Raw genomic sequence first — 21,399 nt, 5'->3', positions numbered from 1 at the left:
TACAGTGTCTTAACCACCCTCACAGTAAAGAATTTCTTCCTAACATCTAAGTGTAAAACTGTTACTCCATGTCCTGTCATTATACTCCCTGGTAATGTCCCTCTCCATCTTTCCTGTAGGCCCTCTACAATTGCCAATCTTCTAGGCTGCTAACACCCCTACTAGTCTATAAATAGATTTACTATTTTCAAGAGTTTTATGACAGAGGCTTGTATATTTTTGTGATCAGCTCACCTGCTCTACACTTAAGATGCTTGCAAAAGTTCTGTATGCAAACCCTCATGTTTGGAGATTTTGTTTTATTTTTTTTGTTTTGTTTGGTTTGTTTTTTTTTTGTTCTTGGGTTGTTTTGGTTGTTGTTGTTTTGGGGGTTTGTTTTGTTCCTTTTTAATGGCTTTTCCTCTGCATGCTGCCTTCTCACTCTGGTGTCTGGGTCTTGACTGTGCTGCAGGGGAGATGCTCAGATCTTACATGATACAGAGTAGGGGTATACTGGGAGCTAGGATTAAGCCCAGACACAATTAGTTATGCTGCAGGATTTCCAGACCATGTATATCCTGAAAGTGCAACACATGCTGAACGCTCAAATGTGCAGATACAAAATTGCTGCAGTGGTGGTCACTTCGAAAAACACAATGGCAGCAAGAAGCACCCTGAGTAATAGCTGAGTGGTTTGAGCATTTGGCTGAAGAGGGAAACTTCTCCCTATTCCACGACTCTATTTGCTCTTAATTAGTTCATGTTTTCTCCTGTTCTGCTCTAGTCTAAAAAGCATAAGCTCTTCAGGGAATACAGATTGTAACTTCAATCCCTTCCCCATTCATAGGCAAATGCTTTAGCATCTGTTCTGTTACTCAGGTCAGTCTTACACTTACCTACTATCTATCTCCCCTACCATTACTGAAGAGAAAGTAAGGCATTCCATTAAATGATTACTCACAGTAGAGGAGCCTGATTTCAGTGTCTGAGACTTCCTGCTGCATAGCTTGCAGACACTTGTTCCTTGGCAAAGTGTATTTCTGCTTCCACATAACCAGTCCTCTCCAAGATACTACAGAGGGTGCCTAAGATCTTACTGCTCCGTACAGTCCTGCTGTGCTCAAGTGCCCAATATTATGCAACATGGTACCTAGTTTGGAGGTGCCTATAATTACTTTCTTTTTTTCCTTTTGGCATAGATGGGATCAAAAAAAGCATATGCAATCTGTCAGAATTGTCTGCAGGTGCTCAAAGCCCCGCATGAATTCCAGATGGAATCCTGACTGTTTCCTAGCACTGTCTAATCGTGTGAGCACCTCGCTACTGAACCTGAAAGTTCCTGAGGCATTTAACTATTCACCCACACATGTTAAGAAGATCCTGTTTTGGAAAGATAGACACTTATCTCTTGCCTCAAGTCCCACTGCAATCCATCGTAGGAAGAGAGGTAAATCCCTTTGAGAAGCCTGAGAAATTATCAGCAGTCAGTATTATGCATGGCTTCTGCCAGTGTGGGCTATCATCTTTGTTGCATGTGCAAGACTCCGAGAGCACATCTTAAGCTAACCATGGGAGTGGAAGTTTACATTTTACAGTTTGAGAGGGATTGATGTGACACTGTCAACACCTTATGAGGCTCCCTCAATTATTATGCCATGCTTGGGCAAAAAGCATTGATCTCTCCTACTGAACTTGAACCGCCATGTGATAGATAGGAGGAGTTTTTGGCTCCCATTCTCAAGGGGAGCACACTCACGTACCTGGTAAAGATGTGTCATACAGGAGATTGTCATGGAACAAACAAGGAAAGTAGGGCATAATTTTATAACCCTCCATCCTGTGCCAGTGTGTCTGAACTGCCAGGTTAACTTTGGGTTCGCTTTTGTCAGCTTTGGTTTGGTCCTGTGCCTCTTATCTTCCTGGCTGCACAGGCTCTCAACTGCACCACCTACTATCCATGCTCCCCGATGGTTGCTGATTATGCTGTTCTGCTGGGAAGCCTGAGATCAGGACTTAATTCGAGTCTAGAAACATTTCCTTTCTTATGGCTTTATGCATCTCTATGTAAATTGTGGGTGGAACTACTGTGATGCCACACTGCTTCACTAGTGCCAGTCCTGCAGGAGGGGCAGATAGGCTGGAGCCTATGTGGATGCAGCGTAACTACAGTTTTCAATGGCTTTCCGGGAAGACACATGTGGTCTAACTGCAGGCTGACTTTGCCACTGGCACTCTGAGTTCACTCACAGTGAGTGGAATGAAGGAAGCACTGCATGCACCTCAAAGGAAGCAAGTCATCTTCTGCAGTTCTTTGGAAGTGCCTCTCTCTGCCCACTGTAGAGTAAAGTTGAGGAGCTGATTGCTCCTTTTGTCCCTTCAGGGCTCAGACATCTAAAATTTCATCGAGGTAAGAGTGTCTCAGTGAGTTATCTAAAGTAGATGGATGAGATTCCAGCTCAACTACTTGAGGCTTTGCAGTTAATGATTGCAAGAAAAAACCCAAAGTATCAATAAGAAGTAAAGATTGTGACTATTAAAGACCAAGGAAAAGGAAAGATCAATTAAAATTAGGGTGTATTATAAGACAGTAATTTAAAAGAATCAAAGACCTACAGCCTATAGTCAAAATTTTAATTTCTTATCCATGCCACATCAGCCCTTAGAAGAAATAATTTAATGCAGTATTGAAATAAATTTTCCTCATCCTTTCTGTGAAGCTGCACTTCTGAACCATGGAGGATTGAAAGTAATTTTAGCACCCTGAGAAAAAGCAGGGATACTAGTAAGACCACGTTAACCCATTGTTTGTGCCCACTTAGGTGAATTCTTTGGATAGCATTGTCTTTAAAAAAAGAGAATATTTATTCTTGTAATGTGAATAGGCATCAATTTATTTTATTGTGCTAGAAAACCTAAGAAAGCATTGTATATTTATATACACATCATGTAAATACTGTAGCAGATTCCACAGTTTAATGTTGCAAAGGGCTTTCATGAATGCTGCAGTACTGAGAAAAAGATATACAGCAACATAAAGGAGTTGAGATTTGCTTTTTACTGAGATACGGTGAAGGAATAATTCAGCTTTACTAAATGTGAGCATTTCTTCTTTCATGTCTTTTTATGTGATGCATGATTGAAAATAATACACGTTACAAATGCATCCTTTACCAATGTGACTTCTTGATGTTTTGTTTATTATTTATGTTTGCATAATCCATGGGTAAATTAAAAGAAATAAATCACCAGCCATACACAAAATGACATGGTTGGCTTTGTCCTGGAGCAACTACACTGTGCCTTTTACTTTATGTGTATTTCTTTCAGAAGACAGAAAGTCAATTTGCTGGGCAATCTGAACTAATATTGACAAAGCATATTGCTTGCTGTGGCTTTTTTCCTCGAAAGTATGGTGGTTGTTTTTTTTTGAGAGGAGGAGATTACATTTCAAATGCACTTCTTGAACTTCATGTGGTTGGTTCCACACCATATTCAAAGGCAAAAAGATACCTAAGGATTTGAAATGGAATACAGTTTTGTTACTATTTTTTGTATCAATATTTAGGCTGATCTGCAGTTAAGAAACACCACATCATCAGGGCTAGACACTGCATCTGCTGTAGCTAAACCCAACCCTCTACCACAAGAATGGGTAGACAGAATGTGCTTTTCTGCAGACACAGAATATTTGCCATCTTAAAAATAAGGCTAAGGATTTAAAACTGGTAACACAAAACTTCAGAAATATGTCATGTGATATGCTAGATATTGCAGTAAAAAATGTGTTCAAGCTGACAGAAGATGTAAGCCCCTGATGTAGGAAGGCGTTGTACATAAAGCTGCTTTTGGAGAAATGGGCACCTGTAACTGCCAGAGCTACAACCATGAAGAGTAAGCTTGACAGGACAGATGCCCAGGGAGGCTGAGGCCATGACCAGACTGAGTGATTAGGATAGTAGAGTTGCCTGTCACTCAAAACTTGCTTCAGAACTGATGAAGTTTGAACCACTGCCTTTTTTCTAGGCTATGAACCAACATAGGGTAAATCAGGCATGGATTGCAAAAGACAGCAAACCAGAATACTAAAGCATCTCCCTGATGTGCTGGGCCCCCACTTTTCTGAATCTTACACTGCTCTTCATATCACCTCTGAATTAAGCACCTGCTGATAGTCCAGTACATCTGTACCTGGGTTGTGATAACCTGGTACATTTGTATCTGGGTTTTAGCCAACAGGGGGGCGATATCGAACTTCAAAAGTCAGCAACTGGCAGAAAATAGCAGAATGCTTTCACAAAACAGAAAGCCACCTCATGAGAATCAGTTACCTTGGACCCTATAAACACTGTCCCTAAAATAAGACCCTTTGAGCTCTTATGTATGGCAAGGAGCTGTATCCACTATCTCCCGAGTGAGATGCCTTTGAGGCACGAATTGTGGGAAAGGCCAGAATAAAATCAGACTTCTCAAGATTCAGTTATCTGTTAATAATGCTGAAGCACTGGATTTAAACTCAAGAAGAGGGAAATTTTAACTATAGGCAGCCTCTCTTTCATCCACCTCCACCCATGTTTGAATATCCACACTTGCTTTCATCAGTGTGGATATCAATATGTTCCACTGGGTCCAAGTAACTGTGTTTGTATACTTTGTGGTTATTCCTATGCATATGCACACACACACACACACACACATATATATATATATCTCGACTGAGGATACCTAGTCGTTGGTGTGAATTTTATCATCATTGAATGTGTAGTTAATTTGTTATTTGGCTTATATTTTATTGAATCGCTTTTACGTTGGTTAATGATTAAGTGCTGTTGTAAGTCAACCTTTTGATCTACCTCTCAGAATCAATAAATCTTAAATTGCTGCTAAGTCATAACCATGTCAGTATTTTCACCTGCAAAAGCAACGTTCCTGGGATTCGGCAGCTGCAGCCCCTCACCGATACAGAAAGAAGGGAAATCAGTGAGCGCTCGGCCACAGGACCCGGAGGCAGGACCGTGCACCTCATCCCCGCCGAGGCACTGCTGATTGCTCGTAACCACACACACCTGGCCTCAAGAGTCGCTGCACCCAAGACCCGGCAGCCTCCTCGAGAGGCCTGGCACGCCATCTTCCTCTTCCGCCGCCGATTAACGCCGCCACGGAGCGCCTAGCGTCTCGTCCCTTCCCCGGTTCCCCAGGCGCTTGGGCGATGGGCCGAGGTGCCATCCTGCCGCGGCCAGCAGCTGGTCGGCCGCCGCCGCCCCTTTCCTCTCCGCGCCGGCCGCGGCGCGGCCCTTCCCCCGCCGCACATGCCCAGAAGGGCGGGAGGCGCGACGCGCCCGGGCGCCGCTGTGACAGCAGCGCCGCTTTGCCTTCCGTTCTTTGGGGGCCGCCCTGCGCACATCCCCCCCTGCGCCTGGCCCGGCGGCCAGCAGCCACCGCTCCGCGCACAGGCCGGCCGCTCGCCGCGCTCCTTCCCCTGCTCGTCCCGAGCCAGCTGCCGCGGGGCGAGGGGCGGCCATGTCGCTATTGTCTGCACTAGTGCCCTTGCTCCGAGTGTACTACATCGGCTTCCTCGTCATCCTGCACCAGCTGCGCCGTCGCCTCCACCTGCGCTGTCCCTCGGCCTCAGGTGAGAACCGCAGCTGGCACCGCGGAGTCGAGGAGGCTGCACGGCAGAGGCCTGCAGGAAGGGGGAAAGTTCGTCGCGTCTTCTCTCGCCCACTCCTGGGAGGGTGGCAGGGCCGGTTCTCCATAGAACGCGGAGCCCGGACTGGCGGCCCAGCCGGGGGGTGGCCGGACGGCCCGGACAGGACAGGACAGGACAGCCGCGACCTTGGCTGCAGCAGCAGGGCGCCTGGGCCGCGCCGCTTCCCTACGGTAGGACAGAGGCTGAGGCCCTCGGTGGCTCCGGCCTGGGCCCGGCCACCGTCGTTGGGCTCCTGCCCCACTCTGATCCGGGGGCCGGTCCCACAGTCCCACAGGGCTGCCTCAGGGCAGCAGAGCTGGGGGTTGCTGTGGCTGGCGGGGTGCCCCTACCGCTGCACCGAGCCCCGCCCTCACTGCCGTTGGCGAGCAGCAGGTCCCAGCCTCCGCCGCTCCGTTCGGCCCCGGACGTGGGGTGGGGCGGGAGGCAGGGCCCGGGACGGGCGCCTAGCTGCACGCTGAGCTGACGGAGGCCTCGGTCGGGCGGCGGCGTGGGGACTCCGCGGGCCGGGGGTCCCTGCTTCTCCCCCTTCCCCCCCCCCTTTTTTTTTTCTTCCTGGCGATTTCGCCTCAGACTTCGGTTCAGAGCCGCGTGGACGCAGCCTCCCTCAGCCCAGGTAGGTGCTTAGAAGGCGGGTAGCGGCGAGCCGCCTCCCGCTGGCCCGGGAGCTTCAGCCGTCGCCGCCCTCCGTGCCCCCGCCCCGCCACTGGCTCTGCCGGCCTCGGCCTCCGCCAGCCGGGGCAGCTGGAACTGCCGGTCACAGCCTCCCTGCCCTGGCCGCTCCGGGATGGGACAATTCCCGCGCTCTAATAGCTTAGTCTTTGACACAGGCAGTCGCTTGCCCTTAAGTTGACAGTGAGTAATACTTAAAGTTTTCTCCAAGGGACTTCAGATTAGTCATTTTTTGGAGAAGTTTCATTTTTGCACTTTTCTGATTTGGGTCAACATCATGGTTTATACTGACTAGAGGAAACTATACCTATGCCAGAAAGCCAAGGTTTGAGTTTCCTTTTTCTCTTGAAGCCTTTTGAAGTGCTTCTGAGTTTATAAACTTAGAGCAAACTATGAGTCCGGCTGGATGCATAGTGTGTCATCAGAGCCGAGCACACAACTTCATGCAAGTCAGTACCTTTTAACTTTGACTTCTTAAAGTCATTCTTTGTGGCTCTGTTGATAGTCTTAACCGGAAGAAAAACCAGGGGAAGAAGAGGAGTTTTGAGAGGACATAGCGTTTCAATAAAGAGATAAGGAGATTGTTATAGAGAATATATAAAGCACTAGGGAAGAGATGTGACATACACACCACCTGCCTACTCTTTATTCGTTCCTGATACTTCTGCAGTAGGCTGGCATTCATCTTTCTAGATTCTCAAAAGGCAGAGGTAAAAGCCCCAAACAAGTGAGACAGCCCTGGTGACAAAAAAGGGGTAGATGTGTGCGCAGTTTGAATTAATCTGAGCATTTTTCTAGCGTTAGTTTTTCTTGGCAGAGTGCAGCTGGGTATTGTGCCTAGGGTGCGTAACACTTTCCAAAACTTTCTTCCTTTTTTTTTTTTTTTGTACCAAAGAGAAGCAGCATGTTAAAAATGTGGCCTGAGTGTTTCATTGCTGTCTGTTTGTAACTGCTATTAAAAAACCCCAAACCCCGAAGTGGTGAATTTGGAAAAGCCAGAGGAAGGTAGTGGAGATCTGACTTGGGAATGTCAGCTGCCTGAGAAGGACGGACAGATTTGACAGATGTGGAAACTGTTTTTTTCAACTCTAACTTGAGGTGGTTTCTTCCAAGGACAAGTAGTTTCCTTCTCAGTAATTGTTTGTGCACAATTGCCTCTTGGCAGTTACCTGCTCCCTTGCTTTGATTCTCTGTGTCCAGCCATTGCTTGAAAAGTGAATCAGCTAGTCAGGAGGAACTTTTTTTAGCCATATTAACCATGTTTGCGTAATAAGTTCTAAATAGTGATGGCAGTGCCACAAAAATTGAGAGCGTTGGCTAGAACGTGCCTAATTAAAACTTGGATCAGTGAACTACACTTGCTGTCAGAAACCGCCGAGTAGCTTTCCCGATGATAATCTAGAAAGGTACATATGTCTGAAATTTCCTATTTCTTTTTGAGGGAGTGACTGTAACTCTCATGAATGCAGAAGCTTTATTGCCAAGGTGCCTTCCCAGGGAGAAGCTGGAGGGTGGAAGGCTGGGCAGAGCACGGCAGCAAAGTCAGCCATGCCTCTGATCACATCTTGGCCCCAGTTCCGCCATCACACTTGCTGCTTTCCATGTGGCAGTGTTGCAGCTCTCCCGTGGAAGGTTTTGAACATAGGGGTGCACAATGTCCTTGAACTCAGGGATCTGGTGTTAGTGCAGCCCTCTCCTTGTGAGTAGTGCAGCCCTCTCCTTGTGAGTCTTCCAAGAAAAGCTTGCTTTCTTGCACTTGGAGGAAGTGTTCAGAATTTAAACCCAAGTAAACCGAATTAGTTTGGTTTTTGTTTTCTCTTGCGTTCCACTAACGTAGTCAGAGTTGCATGGTCTTGGCACATGTGCTTTCACGTGGCTCTTTAAAAATGGCCATCTGTTCTGTCACATACTGCTGGGATTCATGTGAATTTTATAGATGGGATTCAAGGCTTTTTTGAAAAGAGGGCAGTTTGAGCTCTGAAATAGAGATTCAGTGTAAAAACTTGGTAATTGTTTTGAGTTGCAGACTGGAAAGATAAAGTTATATTCTCTGTTGAAGTGAATACTTCCCCTAGTACAGAGTAGGGAAGTCATTCTGAAGTTCTGAACTTGAAGGAAAATGCAGAGTTGGGAGGATAAATGGGGTGCAGTCAGTAATTGCCTTGCTAAAATCAGTGTGCAGAAGTAAAGGAGAACTTTAACTTGCGTGAAAACATTGTTCCAAATCCTAATTTCTTGAATAGTGTAACTGTACGTACCAGGGACTGTATTAGTGTTCAGTGTTCTAAACTATCAGTAGTTTTATTAGGAATTACTGCTTGGAATTCTGCCCCCCCACCCCCCCCGTGCTTAATTGGAGAGAAAGGGAAAAAGAAAAAAACCCATGTGACTAAAGATCTTGATATAAAACTTTCTTGAAACAAAAATCTAATCAATGGGTTGTTAAAAGACAAACTAATATTAACCTGAGACACCAGGATGTTAATATTGGAAATGTGGCCACTGAAAGCCACACTACTGATAACAAAAAAGGTTCATCTAATCATCATTGTTGCCATTATTTCTTTTGGTGTTTACAAAGCTTCTCAGGGAATTTATTTGCTGTTTTCCTTCTGCTTTTTCTACTCTACATCATTGAAATTTGGTAGGGGAAGACTAAATGCTGAGCATTTGATAATTTTGAAGTCTTCGTAGTTTAATTTGGTACCTGTGATGTGTAGAAAACTGGCTCTGAAGAAGGTGGTAAGGGGCTGAAGTTCAGAAGACCTTCAAGATTGCATCTATTTTTAGAAGTGATTGAAGTATCATAAATATTTTTAATTTGCCCCAGTTTCTAGTTATTCGGTGTCCTGATTTGTACCAATTTTTTTTGTCATTAATAATGGAATATTAATTTGAGAATGTGCATCTCTTAATTTTGTTTCATGTATTGAGGGCTTTTACTTTTGTATGAATAAATCAGAATGACAGACTGAGCACTTCCTGCTCACAGCTTTATGAGCTCCAGGTTGTAAAACATCCAGAGGTGGGTAGAGAAATGAGCAGGTAGGAAGGATTGATGACAAAAATAAAAGTTGCATCTAATAACTAATCCTTCTTCCTCATGCATGCACCTGAGAGGGTTATTTAGGTAATTTCAGAAATGAGGAAACACTCATTTTATGGTTGCCCCTGTGCTGAATGAGGCAAGGGTTGTGCGACAGCGATGCCTACCATGTAATTAGAGAGGGTGCCATCACTCTGCATGCATAAGGGGGCAGAGCTAAGGTTGCAGGATAGCTGCACACCCCGCGCTTCTTCACATCCTTCTGCTTGGTTTCACAATCTTGAGACACTGTCATGGTTTTTGAACCATTTTCTTTGCCACTGGTGAAACAGAGCCCTGCCTGGTGTAAGGGTAGCACTGCTGCCCTCTGCAATGTCATTGCTAGTGTTTTAATATTTTGACTCAGGCTGTGTCCCGGAAAGGAGGGATACAGATTTGCGTTAGGAGAGGGAGAGGGATCCGAGAAGAATGAGGAGGCAGCACAGTCCACCCCAAGGAGAGCAGCGATGAGATGCTAAGGAAAGGAAACCTAAGCCTTTCCTTCTCCTCCTGTGGCAACTGAATTTGTTGGGAGACCAGCAGAGGATTCTTTCTGCAAGCCTTTAAAGCTGGTTTCATTGGCCAGCTGCATGGAGGGAGTGAGAAAAACAGCAGCTTCTCCAAATGCATGTTCTATAACAATGTGTGTGGGAATTCAAGGCAGAAAGGGAAAGGCACGTTTGTAGCCGCAAGGCTTCTGTGTGTGGAAGGGTTTTCAGCAAACCAAAGTAGTACTATTTTTTTTTTATCATGCAAAGTTCGGCATTTCCATCATCTGCCATTGTAATAAACTACAGCACTTCCCAAGGGCAATTAAGTGCTTCATTCTTAATGGATTTAATTCTGTAATGTGTTGGTGTCCTCACTTTGGCTCAGAGTTAAAGCTGCTCTAGTTTTTGCCAAGACCAGACTATGAACAGAGTTACGCTAAAAGAGGAAGAATTTATTTACCTCTTCTACTAAAACGAGAGGTGTGTGGTTTTTTCACAGTGCCAGGTATGCTGTGTAACAGTTGATGAGAGGCAGGCATGTTCAACAGTTTATACTTGAGCTATTATGACAGCTGAAGTATGGTTTACACCAGCGTAATAAAGACTGTGTTACGCTGGCATATCCTTAACTGTGGCAGTGCTACTCTGTGCCACTATCACCAAGTGCCAGATCCAAACAAAAACGGTGGCAAAACTGTAACACATGTATGAATGAAGGGTGGAGTGAGTCTGTAACACTTTGGCTCTAAAATAACTTGTATTTTATCAAAGTGTACCATATTAATTATTAAAAATGCATCAACTCTTTTATTACAGTGCTTTCAGGAATTGCCACGGAACTGCAAAGGAAACTAAAATTTAATGAAACACGAGGAGCCTTTATCCTTCCTTAAGACACCATGGCATAGATTGAATCTAAAAGCAGTAATGTGATGTATCTTCTCAGTGTAATCTGATGCCATGACAAGGTTACATAATTATACAGTACACCACTTTGTCTTTAAAAATTATTAGTTTTTGTGGGATTGCATACTTTGGTGCATTTATGCAGCAATGTGCACATATCATAGAATCATAGAATCATATTAGGCATCATTACCATGTTTCATTAGTTTATCCTGGTAACTTAAAAGACAATGAACGGTAGTAGAGGGCATCCTGGTAGTCAGAACGTTGCTCCCCTTGGGAAAAATAGTAGAAAACCCCATCTACACCCAGGAGTAAACTTCAGAACAAATCCAATAAAATGCTTGCTTTCTATCTCTCATTCAGCTTCTAAACCAACAGCTGTGTTTAAATAAGTATGTTTAGTCATGGTAAATAATGTCTTTGGGTTTTCATTCAAGACATTCAGAAAGTGCTGCAAAATGCCAGTAATAGTTCAGAGAAGAAAACATCTTTTCTTGGGAATGTTCGCTAACAGAAAGCGCACTAGAGAAGCTTGCATGCATTTGTTTTTGGGAGATACTCAGTTTGACAAAGGTGGTTTCTTCCTCCCCCAGCAAGCCAGTCTTACCACCCCAGGGTTTTGTGGGCTTGGGTGCAGGTGCTGTTCCCTTATTAGCAGAGGAGCAGCACCGTTGCTTTCAGGCTGGCTGCAGTGATGTTCCTGATGCTCTTCATCTTCTGGATTTTTGTTGGGGAGGTTGCATCCATATTTATTTGTGGGCTTCCTTCCCAGTCCTGGCCAGGTCCCCAGGCCTTGCTGCTGGTGGTGTGGAATAAACGAAGTGTCAGTAAGCAGTCATGCTGTGCTGTGGCTTGGGTTTCTGGTGTAGCACAATCAGCTCCAGTGGGTGCTGGCTGCAGGCCTCAAGTAGTTCTTATATGTGACTTCCCCAGGAAGCGTTTTCCCGTGCAGACACAGTACAGATTGCCAAGTCTTACCTTATCACCATGCTTATCTCTAGAGTGTCACCTCTTCCCAGCTTCTGTAGCCTCTTGAAGAAAATACAGCAAAATTATTTTCTAGTTGATGTAGATAATAACATTTATTAGTACTTCCCTATCTGCTTTTCCTGTAATTATAGTGCACTGTTATTCCAGGAACCGTGATTGTGAACTGGTAGTTCAAGAAATGCCTTTGATTTCAGAAAGTAAAGGACAGGAAAGCTGTCAGATGTGTATTGATGGTCAGCACCTAGGTTCAAACTCCTTTTCCTTTTATTTGAGTCAGAAAATATGGTAGCATTTCAGAGGAGCAGATTAGTGCCCTAATTTGCATTGTAAGTTTTTGGGTTGGTTGTTTGGGTTTTTTTTTAAGAAAATGCTGAAAGAATTAGATTGAGCTAAAAAAACTTCTCCCAAAATAAGCAAACACTAAAACCTTTACTCCAGTATCAGATTTCAGTTGAAATAAATGTTAACATTGAAGTTCAGTAACTCTTAGGCAACATGATGCTGGTCTAGCTCTAACTATAACTTCAGAGACAGGAGAGTGCTGTAGCAGATGACTAGTTTGTGTGACAGTAACACAGCAACTCTCTGCTGGTGGTTGTGTGTTGTCTACCTGCAATTACATAGTTCTGGAAATAAGATGTATTCAAGTCTTCTAGCTCAGTTTCATGGCAGAATGTGATATATTCAAATAATTATTTTTTGACATCCTGATGGACTCCTGTAGGTCACACTTCCTGCAAATCTCATCTTTGAATTTGCAAATGTAATTAGTAAGGTAGGTTTTTTTGATATGCTCACAATAATGCTGATTTCACATAGTTGTGTGGTCAAACTTGTGCTTTCTCATTGTATCTTTATCTTACTGCCTTTATCAGGTACTCATTAATGAGTGAAGGATCAAAAAGTGGGACGGTGGCCAAGAAGCAATGGAGAATAAAAGTTTAGAAGGTTCCCCATCAGACCTAAAGTTAGTGGCTCACCCGAGAGCAAAGAGTAAAGTGTGGAAGTACTTTGGGTTTGATACCAATGCAGAAGGATGCATATTACAGTGGAAGAAGATCTACTGCCGTATTTGCATGGCACAGATTGCCTATTCAGGAAACACATCCAACCTTTCCTACCACCTTGAGAAGAATCACCCTGACGAATTCTGTGAATTTGTGAAAAGTAACACTGAGCAAATGAGGGAAGCCTTTGCCACTGCATTTTCAAAAATCAAGCCAGAGTCCTCGCAGCAGGTTGTTCAGGATAGCCTCATCATGAAGACCTACCAGAACTTTGAAATCAGAAAGCATCAGGAGCTGACATCTGCGGTCAGCAGCTTAATTTGTGAGGGCATGTATCCAGCCTCTATCGTTGATGAGCCCACATTCAAGGCCCTCTTGAGAACAGCAGACCCCAGATACGAACTTCCGAGCCGTAAGTACTTCTGTACAAAAGCTATTCCTGAAAAGTACAATGCCATTAGAGAGATTGTGCTGAAAGAGCTCACTGAGGTTCTGTGGTGTGGCGTATCCACGGACTTGTGGAGGAGTGAAAACCAGAACAGGTCATATGTAACTATCGCAGTTCACTTTCTCAGCAGCGTTCCTGCCAACTGCCTGACTGTGAACTCACGGTGCTTAAAAACATTTGAAGTACCAGAGGATAACACTGCAGAGACTATTACACGAGTCCTTTATGAAACTTTCATTGAGTGGGGGATCAATACAAAAGTCTTTGGTACTACAACAGATTACAGTAAAGACATTGTGAAAGCTTGCTCTCTCCTAGATATTCCCGTACAGATGCCTTGTTTGGGGCACACTTTTAATGCAGGAATACAACAAGCTTTTCAGCTCCCCAAACTCTGCAGCCTTCTTGCCAGGTGCCGAAAACTGGTGGAGTATTTTCAGCAATCTACTGTTGCAATGTACATGCTGAGTGAGAAGCAGAAGCAGCAGAATATTCTCCACTGCATGCTGATAAGCGACCGTGTTTCCTGGTGGGGAAGTACGCTCGCTATGCTGCAGCGCCTCAAGGAGCAACAGTTTGTCATTGCAGCTGTTCTTGTGGAGGACAGCAACAACCACCACCTCATGCTGGAAGCCAGTGAGTGGAATACAATTGAGGGGCTGGTGGAGCTGCTCCAGCCTTTCAAGCAGGTTGCAGAGATGATGTCTGCTTCGAAGTACCCGACGATAAGTATGGTTAAGCCGCTGCTTCACATGCTTCTGAATACCACCCTGAACATCAAAGAGAATGATTTGAAAGAAATCAGCATGGCAAAGGAAGTGATTGCTAAAGAGTTGTCGACCACCTACCAGCACGCACCTGAGATAGACATGTTTCTCAATGTTGCAACGTTCTTGGATCCCCGCTACAAAAAGCTGCCTTTTCTTTCAGCCTTTGAGCGGCAACAAGTTGAAAACAGAGTTGTGGAAGAAGCAAAAAGCCTGCTGGAGAAAGTAAAAGAAAATACTTTTAGGACTGAAGAGAAATTCTTCACTGTTTCAGAAGAGCCACCTGTGAAAAAAATCATAATCTCCTCCACTCCTCCTCCTACCAGTGTCATCAACAACATGCTTGCTGAGATCTTTTGCCAGACAGGAGGTGTGGAGGACCAGGAGGAATGGCACGCTCAAATCGTTGAGGAGTTGAGCAACTTCAAGTCTCAAAAGGTCCTCGGTTTGAATGAAGATCCTCTGAAATGGTGGTCTGACAGACTAGCACTGTTTCCAGTTTTACCAAAGGTTCTTCAAAAGTATTGGTGTATTATGGCCACGAGGGTCTTCCCTGAACGCCTTTTTGGTTCTTCTGCTAACGTTGTAAGTGCAAAGAGAAACCGATTAGCTCCGGCTCATGTGGATGAGCAGATCTTTTTGTATGAGAACAGTAGGAATGGGTCTGAGGCAGAACCCGAGGATGAAGACGAAGGAGAGTGGGGTTTGGAACAGGAACAGATTTTTAATTTAAATGACTCAGTAAATGTAAACAACAATTTCTTTAATATCCGAGACAGTGGCTTTGTTTAACAGGACTGCTGTGGTACACTTAGTAACAAAGAGAAAATTGTATTTGTCTTAAGTTACCAAAAACACTTCTGTTTTATGCTATGAATGCTGTAAATATTGGAACAGTTGTAAGAAACTTGATTCAGCTTCCATTGTCTATGTTTTTCCCACTGTCTTAAAACATGAATGAGTTATGATTAAACAGCACTGAAATGAATGAGGAAATAAATTCTATAAAGACCGTGACTTCTGACTGTGGCCCAGATTGCAGAAAGCACTTGTCCATGTGCATCCTTTCCACTTGCTTCAGTGGGAGACAAAGACATGCTTATGTGTCTTCTATCTGAAAAATATTTTCCTGAATTAGGAACCTGAGCAAAGGAGTTTTTAAGGTTATGCCTCCGCAATCCTGTGTGACTCAGGATGTTAGCTTTAAATGTTGGATTTTAAAACATTTTTAAAATCCATTAATCTGAGCAGTGAATATTTTTAGAGTATATCAATGCTATGGAATGAAAATGATCTTGAGCCTGATTTTCTTTTTCACTACCTCATGTCTTAGGACTGGTCTGTGCTAGAAAAGGTCAGCTGGTATTATTCTGTCGATTAGAGGACTAATGTATTATTATTATTTTAACTGATACTGTGCTGGCATAGGCTGTAGTGTGGATGCACTTATACTGGGATAAGATATTTTCCTTTCCTGTGTGGTATAAATGGTATAAACACTTCTAAACTGGTATTGCTGTGTCCACAGTAGTCCAGTTTTACAGTTTAACTGCGGCAGCCAAATGGCAAAATGTTTACTTCTTTCTTTTTTTTTTTTTCCTTTTTTTTGGTGTGTGTGTGTGTTTCTAGACAAGCCCTGATTGTAGTCTCTTGTGCTTTTAAAAAGTGGCAAGGTAGTGTGTGGGGTCTGACAGCAGTATGTTACCCTTACTTTGTGCTGATGTTATAGCTAGTGCCATCTGGTGCAAAGCAGACAAGGCATCAGGCCCCTCAACACAGGGTGGAAGGGAAGAAGAGAGTGGGGAGATCTGTATGAGCTGCTGATATAACAGTCTGTCTTAATGCTATGAAATCCTTAACCTCTTAATTTAAATGGGGAATTTGCCCAGGGTAGCTAGAAAATTTTTGTTAGTAAGCAAAGCAAAATAAAGAGCTTTAATATTATGTAAATGTATTTAAAAGAAGGGACACACCTCCCCTATTTCCACACATGTATTCAGTGAGTCTTTAAGATTGCTTTGTATTATGTTAGTGCTTAAGAACTTTTCTTTTGTTGTCTCTTGATGCAATTTTTAGAGTTGGCTTTAGTCCTGCCCAGTCTGCTATTTTAGTACTGTTTCAGATTGGCTGTGTATTGTATATGCTCCCTTTGTGTCTCTACACCTGTGTTTTGAGCCCTTTTAAGAACTTGGCAAAAAAAAGAAAAATGAAAGAAAATCAACCCCAGACCTTCCATCTCTTATGAAATTCTGCAGGTCATAAACAAGATTAGAGCTTGTGCATGGCACAGCCAGCATGTCCCCCTGAGCTGCAGAAGACACCTCTTGGAATTTTCCTGTTACAATCAAGGTTTGCTTGGAATTTTATTTTTGTAACTGGTGTCTTGTTTCTCACCTTGGCTTTTAGTCTACTACTATGTTGAGCACAATCTTTTAGGAGAGAGGCTGTTACTGTGCTGGAAGAAGAAGAAAAAAAAATTGTTATTTTTCATCACAGTGGTACCCATGGACTTTTGGTATTAAAAGGGACCCAGCCAGGAGGAACATAGCAAAATGAGAATTATGATGGAATTCAGTCTTTTGTCCAGTTGCTTGCTTGTTTAATAGGTTTTGAAAGTTTGAGGCCTCTGTTCTTTGTGAGTACTGGTTGTGGGTGAGTGGATGAGGAGGGACAGAGGTTAAAGTAAGGGAGCAGCAAAGTAAATAGTAGTGAGGTACTTGGCACTCAGGCACACACTAAGCCTGGGGGGAAAAAAGGAGGTAGTGTGGCTCTCGGCCAGAGTTTTCACTCTCTGGTCCCCTGAAAATTACTGTCCGCTTGTAGAAAGTACACATGCAGCGAATTCCATTTAATATTGCTACTTTCCTTGTCCACTGAAGAAGTGTATGTGGTTGTCCAAGGTGCAAACATAGGCTTGGCCTGAACTCCCACAGGTGTGTTTGAAGGTAGCAAACCCAAATTATGCTGCAGGACCTTTTTTTGCTGTTACCTGAGCTCATGTGCCATCCCAGCGGTCTGCTAGGAAGACCTCTTGACTCTTTCGTTCGGTGAATGCCAGCTGGTGCTGATTGTGTTTGGTTTCACCACCTCCACCTGCCACCACTGCTGCTGGCCCTCAAGGAGCTGCACAAATGCTAGCATGAGGCATGTGGATCCTCTCTTACTTGAGCAGAATTCAACCTCACCATCAAGGCGGAGGCCCGAGCACCAGTCCCCTGGTCTGAGTTCAGCCTATCCCTCTTGATAGCATCCCTCTCCTGTTTCCACTGTCATCTTTCTAGGGCTAAATGTATGCAGTGATGCTTACAAGCAGTTTTTCTGAATTCAGTGCAATGCACTAATCTCTTCCTTCCAGCTTTTTATTTTTTGGTATCCAAAATAAAACTGTAGTTCTGTTGATGTAGCTCAGCATTCTTTAAAAAAAAAAAAAAAGAATAAAGAAGAAGAAAAAAAACCCAACCCAAAGCCGTTGTTTGTCCTACCCATTGTCTGTGAGATTTTTATTTAATGTTCTAAGCCTGAAATATTGTTAAATAAACCAGAAAAAGAATTTAGTTACTAGATGATGTGTCTGATGTGTGTTCCTATCTGCAGCACTTTATGACTTTGAACTCTTCTGCAACAAGGGGAGGTTACATTCTAAGGTTTTGAAGCTATGCATTTTTCTTTTGATCCTGTAAATTATTTACCAAAAAAAAAAGAAAACCAAAAAAACAATGCTGTACAAATCTTTTGGATTAAAAAAAACCCAAACCAAACCAAAAAATGTCAGTTCAGATGGTTTCTCTTACTTAAGCGTGGTGTTTTTCGTTTAATGGCATTAATTCTTTAGTTGGGTGGAGAAACAAAGTTGCAGAGCTGTTTTAAATATTGCTACAATGTGAGTTAAATGCCCGTGTTGTTGCCAAGGGTGGGCCCAAAACTCATTTCCAAATTAAGCTATTAAGTCAGATTTATGTGTGTGTTTCGTGACAGGTAATTTGAATCCACAACCTAATCTTTCCTTTTCTCTCTGATGCAGCTGAGACATCTTTTGGAGGGGCAAGAGAGGAGCTTCAGCTTTTGAGTGCTTTCATACTGGAAAAGTGAATTTTTAAGCAGGCTACCAAAGTATGTACTTTGTATCAAAAAAGAATAGTTACCTTTTGCCACCAGCTAAGTATTTCCAATTCAGCATTACAATTCACTGGGCTAGGAAAGCTTCCTTAAGCTTAACATGGCAAAAGGAAGTTTTGTGTGGCTGACCAACCCTTGCACACGTTTTGTCTCTCTGCCATTGGGAATTACTGTGAAGACAAAAAATCCTGAACCAAAGTGAAATTAAAAAGGTGAATCTTCCCAGCAAGCTATGTCTGAAATGCATCTAATTAAATGAAGGGAATGAAGTTTTGGATAATTTGGGGAGAAGATGTTTGTCTGGTGGGGTTTTTTTAAATTTTCTGTTGCATTAGTGTATTTAGAGGGTTTTCTTTGATGTCCTGCTGGTCTGATTAGCTTTACAAGAGCATTTATCACAGTATCACAGTATCACCAAGGTTGGAAGAGACCTCACAGATCATGTGCAAACAGGAAATATAAAAAGCAAAAAAAAACCAATAATTGGGGTTTTTTTTTAATATTTTAGGGGACTTCTGAAAACTTCAAAGTCACACAGTCCATGATTTTGTCCTCTTCTTATGATAACTTGAAAGAGCTGCCTGAGGGTGTAGTTTTTAAAGGATGGGGAGCACGTAGATTTGAACACAGTAGTAACGTTTTGTATATTCTGTGACAACTGTGTAAAGGAAACTTCATGCTGGAAAATTGCATTTTAGTGCCTGCATACCATATTCGTTTCAGTGATCTCCATGTCTGAATGTCCTCAGAGGATGATGTGATCCCAGTTCTGGTGGTGCAGCACTACGTAGTCTAGCATTTGTCTGTGCATAGAGGACTCTCTTCCTTTGGCTCCTGATCTGTTACATTTTGTGGTGGTATTTTGTTTCTTCTTGTTTCTCCAGACAAGACTATGTAGTCTGTCTTGACATACTTCCTGGAAATTGCTAGTCTACTATATTTCAGACATTCTATTTTTAAGGGAAGTAGGGAAATTACAGAAAGTGTGGGTTTTAATAAGATTGTTTGGTGCTGTAGAGAGAATTTAAAGATACAGCCTGGTCTCACGTTTGCCTGCTACTGATATGTGATCAGTAGTATGTCTAATAACTTGGTATTATTCAAACTGGAACCTCAAAACACCTGTGCAGTTGCTGTGTAATGCTGTTATTTTTACATACAAAAGCATTTCCTTTAGGTTGAATAATCAAAATTAATTCAATAGATTTTTGCTGCTTCTACAGCCATTTTCAGTACCTCTGCACTTGGGTTAAAATGGCACAGAGGAATTGAGTTTAATGCAAGAAAACCTCCAAACCGCAGAACAGCAAAACACTGATGTTCAGCTTACTTTGTAGTTTGAAGCTTCTTTTGAGTGATAAAACTTGATTTATGCCTTTTTATAAATGCAAAGGCTGTTGCAGAAGCTGTTTTCAAATGCAAGTTCCTCAGACTCCAAAATGCTAATACTACATTTTTTGAACATTCATCCTGACCTTTCTGTGCAGGACTGTATCGATTTCACTTGCTGCCAGAAGTAAAGGTTAATGTTCACAAAAATGATGCTGGCATCTGCAGTGCTTTGAAGCGATGATGAGATCTATCTGTTTTCAGAACTGGTGAAATGACTGCTTCCATATGTGTGCTGGCTTCCATGCGTTGCAGTTCGTGCGTATTTCCATTGACGTGAACTTGCAGAGTCCAGCTCCTCTATCTTGTCTCCCCTCCCTGGCACTGCCCGGCCAGAGTGCTGGGTGAAAGCAGCAGGGAGGAGATGCCCTGCTCCCTGGCATGTTTTTCTTCTCTGTTTACAGAGATTTTTCTTTGAGAGTAGGTAAACTCATTTTAAAATGAGTTTAAGCAAGATCTTTATTCCACTCTGCTGGGGTTACAGTGCTTCTGTCATGCTGTGAAAAGGCAGAGTCAGCGATTCCTCCCCTCGGAGCAGTGTACACTTAAACATATTGCTCAGTTGGACTAAAATTGCCTACATAAAGGAGAAAATGTTGGAGAATCAGTCTTGACACAGCTGGGAAAATACACTCAAAAGTCGAAGGAATAATAAGCAATAGTAACTCTTAATTGAATGTCAGGTAGAAACAGAATCCATGCTGCTCAGGTTGAGTTTTTAAGGTAAATATCTTAACATGACACTAGCTTGTGCTCTAGACTGAAGTTGGGATATGCTGTGAATATTCAGATAGTTATGTATTTAATGCTGATGTGGAAAACTCTATCATTCAAATAAATATCTGTAGTGGATGAAGCTATAGTTCCTATTTGGTAGATATTTTGGGGGTAACATTTACAGTGGCTTTACTGGTATAAATACCATGACCAGTGGAGTCAGCTGTCAGAAGCAGTAGGATAGTCCTGGTTTTATGTGTACTGAAGACAGGGTGGGATGTTTTCATCTGAAATAAATAAAGTAGGAAATGTTGTCTTTATTTTAAAGCTGTTAGGCAGAGGACTGATTAAAATGCATCTGTAAATATTTGTTTATCGTACATTTATCTAGGTACGTCTGTAGAGAAAATCTGTTTGGTTTACTTAGCGCACTGAAAGTATGGCTGTATTTGCCTGTAGCTACACCTGAATGATGTCACCTTCAACAGTGATTCCCCTGCAAGTGCAGAATAAGGTTCTTTTAAAAACAGACGTTTCTTTGATTACTTAAAATGTTCTTAATGTGTCGTCATCATCCTCAAATACTTTAAGTCAAGACTGAGGACCTTTTGTTTCTCCATTGGATGCTACTTTGCTTTTAAGTTTGACACACTCTGTGTCTCTGTGTATCACTGTTTTTATAAACATTGCAATTGAAAGGGTTTCCTTCTCTCTTTCTTTTGTTTTGTGAGTTTCCCTCATGAGTCATCAGTGTGGTTTACAACGAAAGGAATTTACAGTCATAACAAGGAAGATGTCAAGTAAGCGTCAGAAAAGCTCATGCCAGAGAAATCCCATTCTGTGTGCTACAAAGGAAACATTTACCTTCTCAGACATGTTTTACTGATGTGTGTGTGAGAAAAAGAAAGTGCTTTTGCAAACAATGCACAGTTCAGTATCATGGGTAGTAGTCTAGTTTGCTGTGGATTTGTGTTCTGACATGCACTCCGTGTCTTTGTTACCAAATTTGTTTCTTATGCACTGAGCAGAACTTAAATGAATAGAAGCAACTTCAAAGTAAATCTGCAAACATCAACTGAACTAGTGAAGGGGAGGTGAGATGGAGCAGGCAGGCCATGAACAAGG

General features: G+C 42.9%; 2 protein-coding genes across 8 annotated transcripts in view; both read left to right on the top strand.

Moving 5' to 3' along the window:
• Window positions 1-5,400: 5,400 nt before the first annotated feature.
• DHRSX (dehydrogenase/reductase X-linked) overlaps window positions 5,401-21,399 on the top strand; it is a 139,795-nt gene continuing 123,796 nt past the window's right edge. For 6 of the 7 annotated variants that reach the window (XR_010302285.1, XR_010302286.1, XM_064143003.1 and 3 more), the window contains exon 1: window positions 5,402-5,608. Coding sequence is in view for 5 of the 7 variants with exons in the window: in XM_064143003.1 (XP_063999073.1) it covers window positions 5,497-5,608 (112 nt within the window). In the remaining 2 variants the exon portion in view is untranslated. Of the gene's footprint in view, window positions 5,609-21,399 lie in introns of all 7 variants that reach the window. The other variant, XM_064143005.1, reaches the window with a different exon arrangement.
• ZBED1 (zinc finger BED-type containing 1) lies at window positions 5,526-15,069 on the top strand. Its single transcript, XM_064143000.1, has 2 exons — window positions 5,526-5,608; window positions 12,706-15,069. Exon 2 carries the CDS (start codon window positions 12,757-12,759, stop codon window positions 14,842-14,844), a length of 2,088 nt encoding a protein of 695 aa, XP_063999070.1. The 5' UTR covers window positions 5,526-5,608; window positions 12,706-12,756; the 3' UTR covers window positions 14,845-15,069.

Source organism: Pogoniulus pusillus, chromosome 5 (assembly GCF_015220805.1).
Source record: "Pogoniulus pusillus isolate bPogPus1 chromosome 5, bPogPus1.pri, whole genome shotgun sequence".
NCBI classification, from domain to species: Eukaryota; Metazoa; Chordata; class Aves; order Piciformes; family Lybiidae; genus Pogoniulus; species Pogoniulus pusillus.
Note: the sequence above shows the minus strand (reverse complement) of the source record. Positions and strands in the feature narration are given on the sequence as shown.

Coding starts and splice junctions, on each gene's coding strand:
- ZBED1 (XM_064143000.1), top strand. CDS start 12,757: ATGGAGAATAAAAGTTTAGAAGGTTCCCCATCAGACCTAAAGTTAGTG.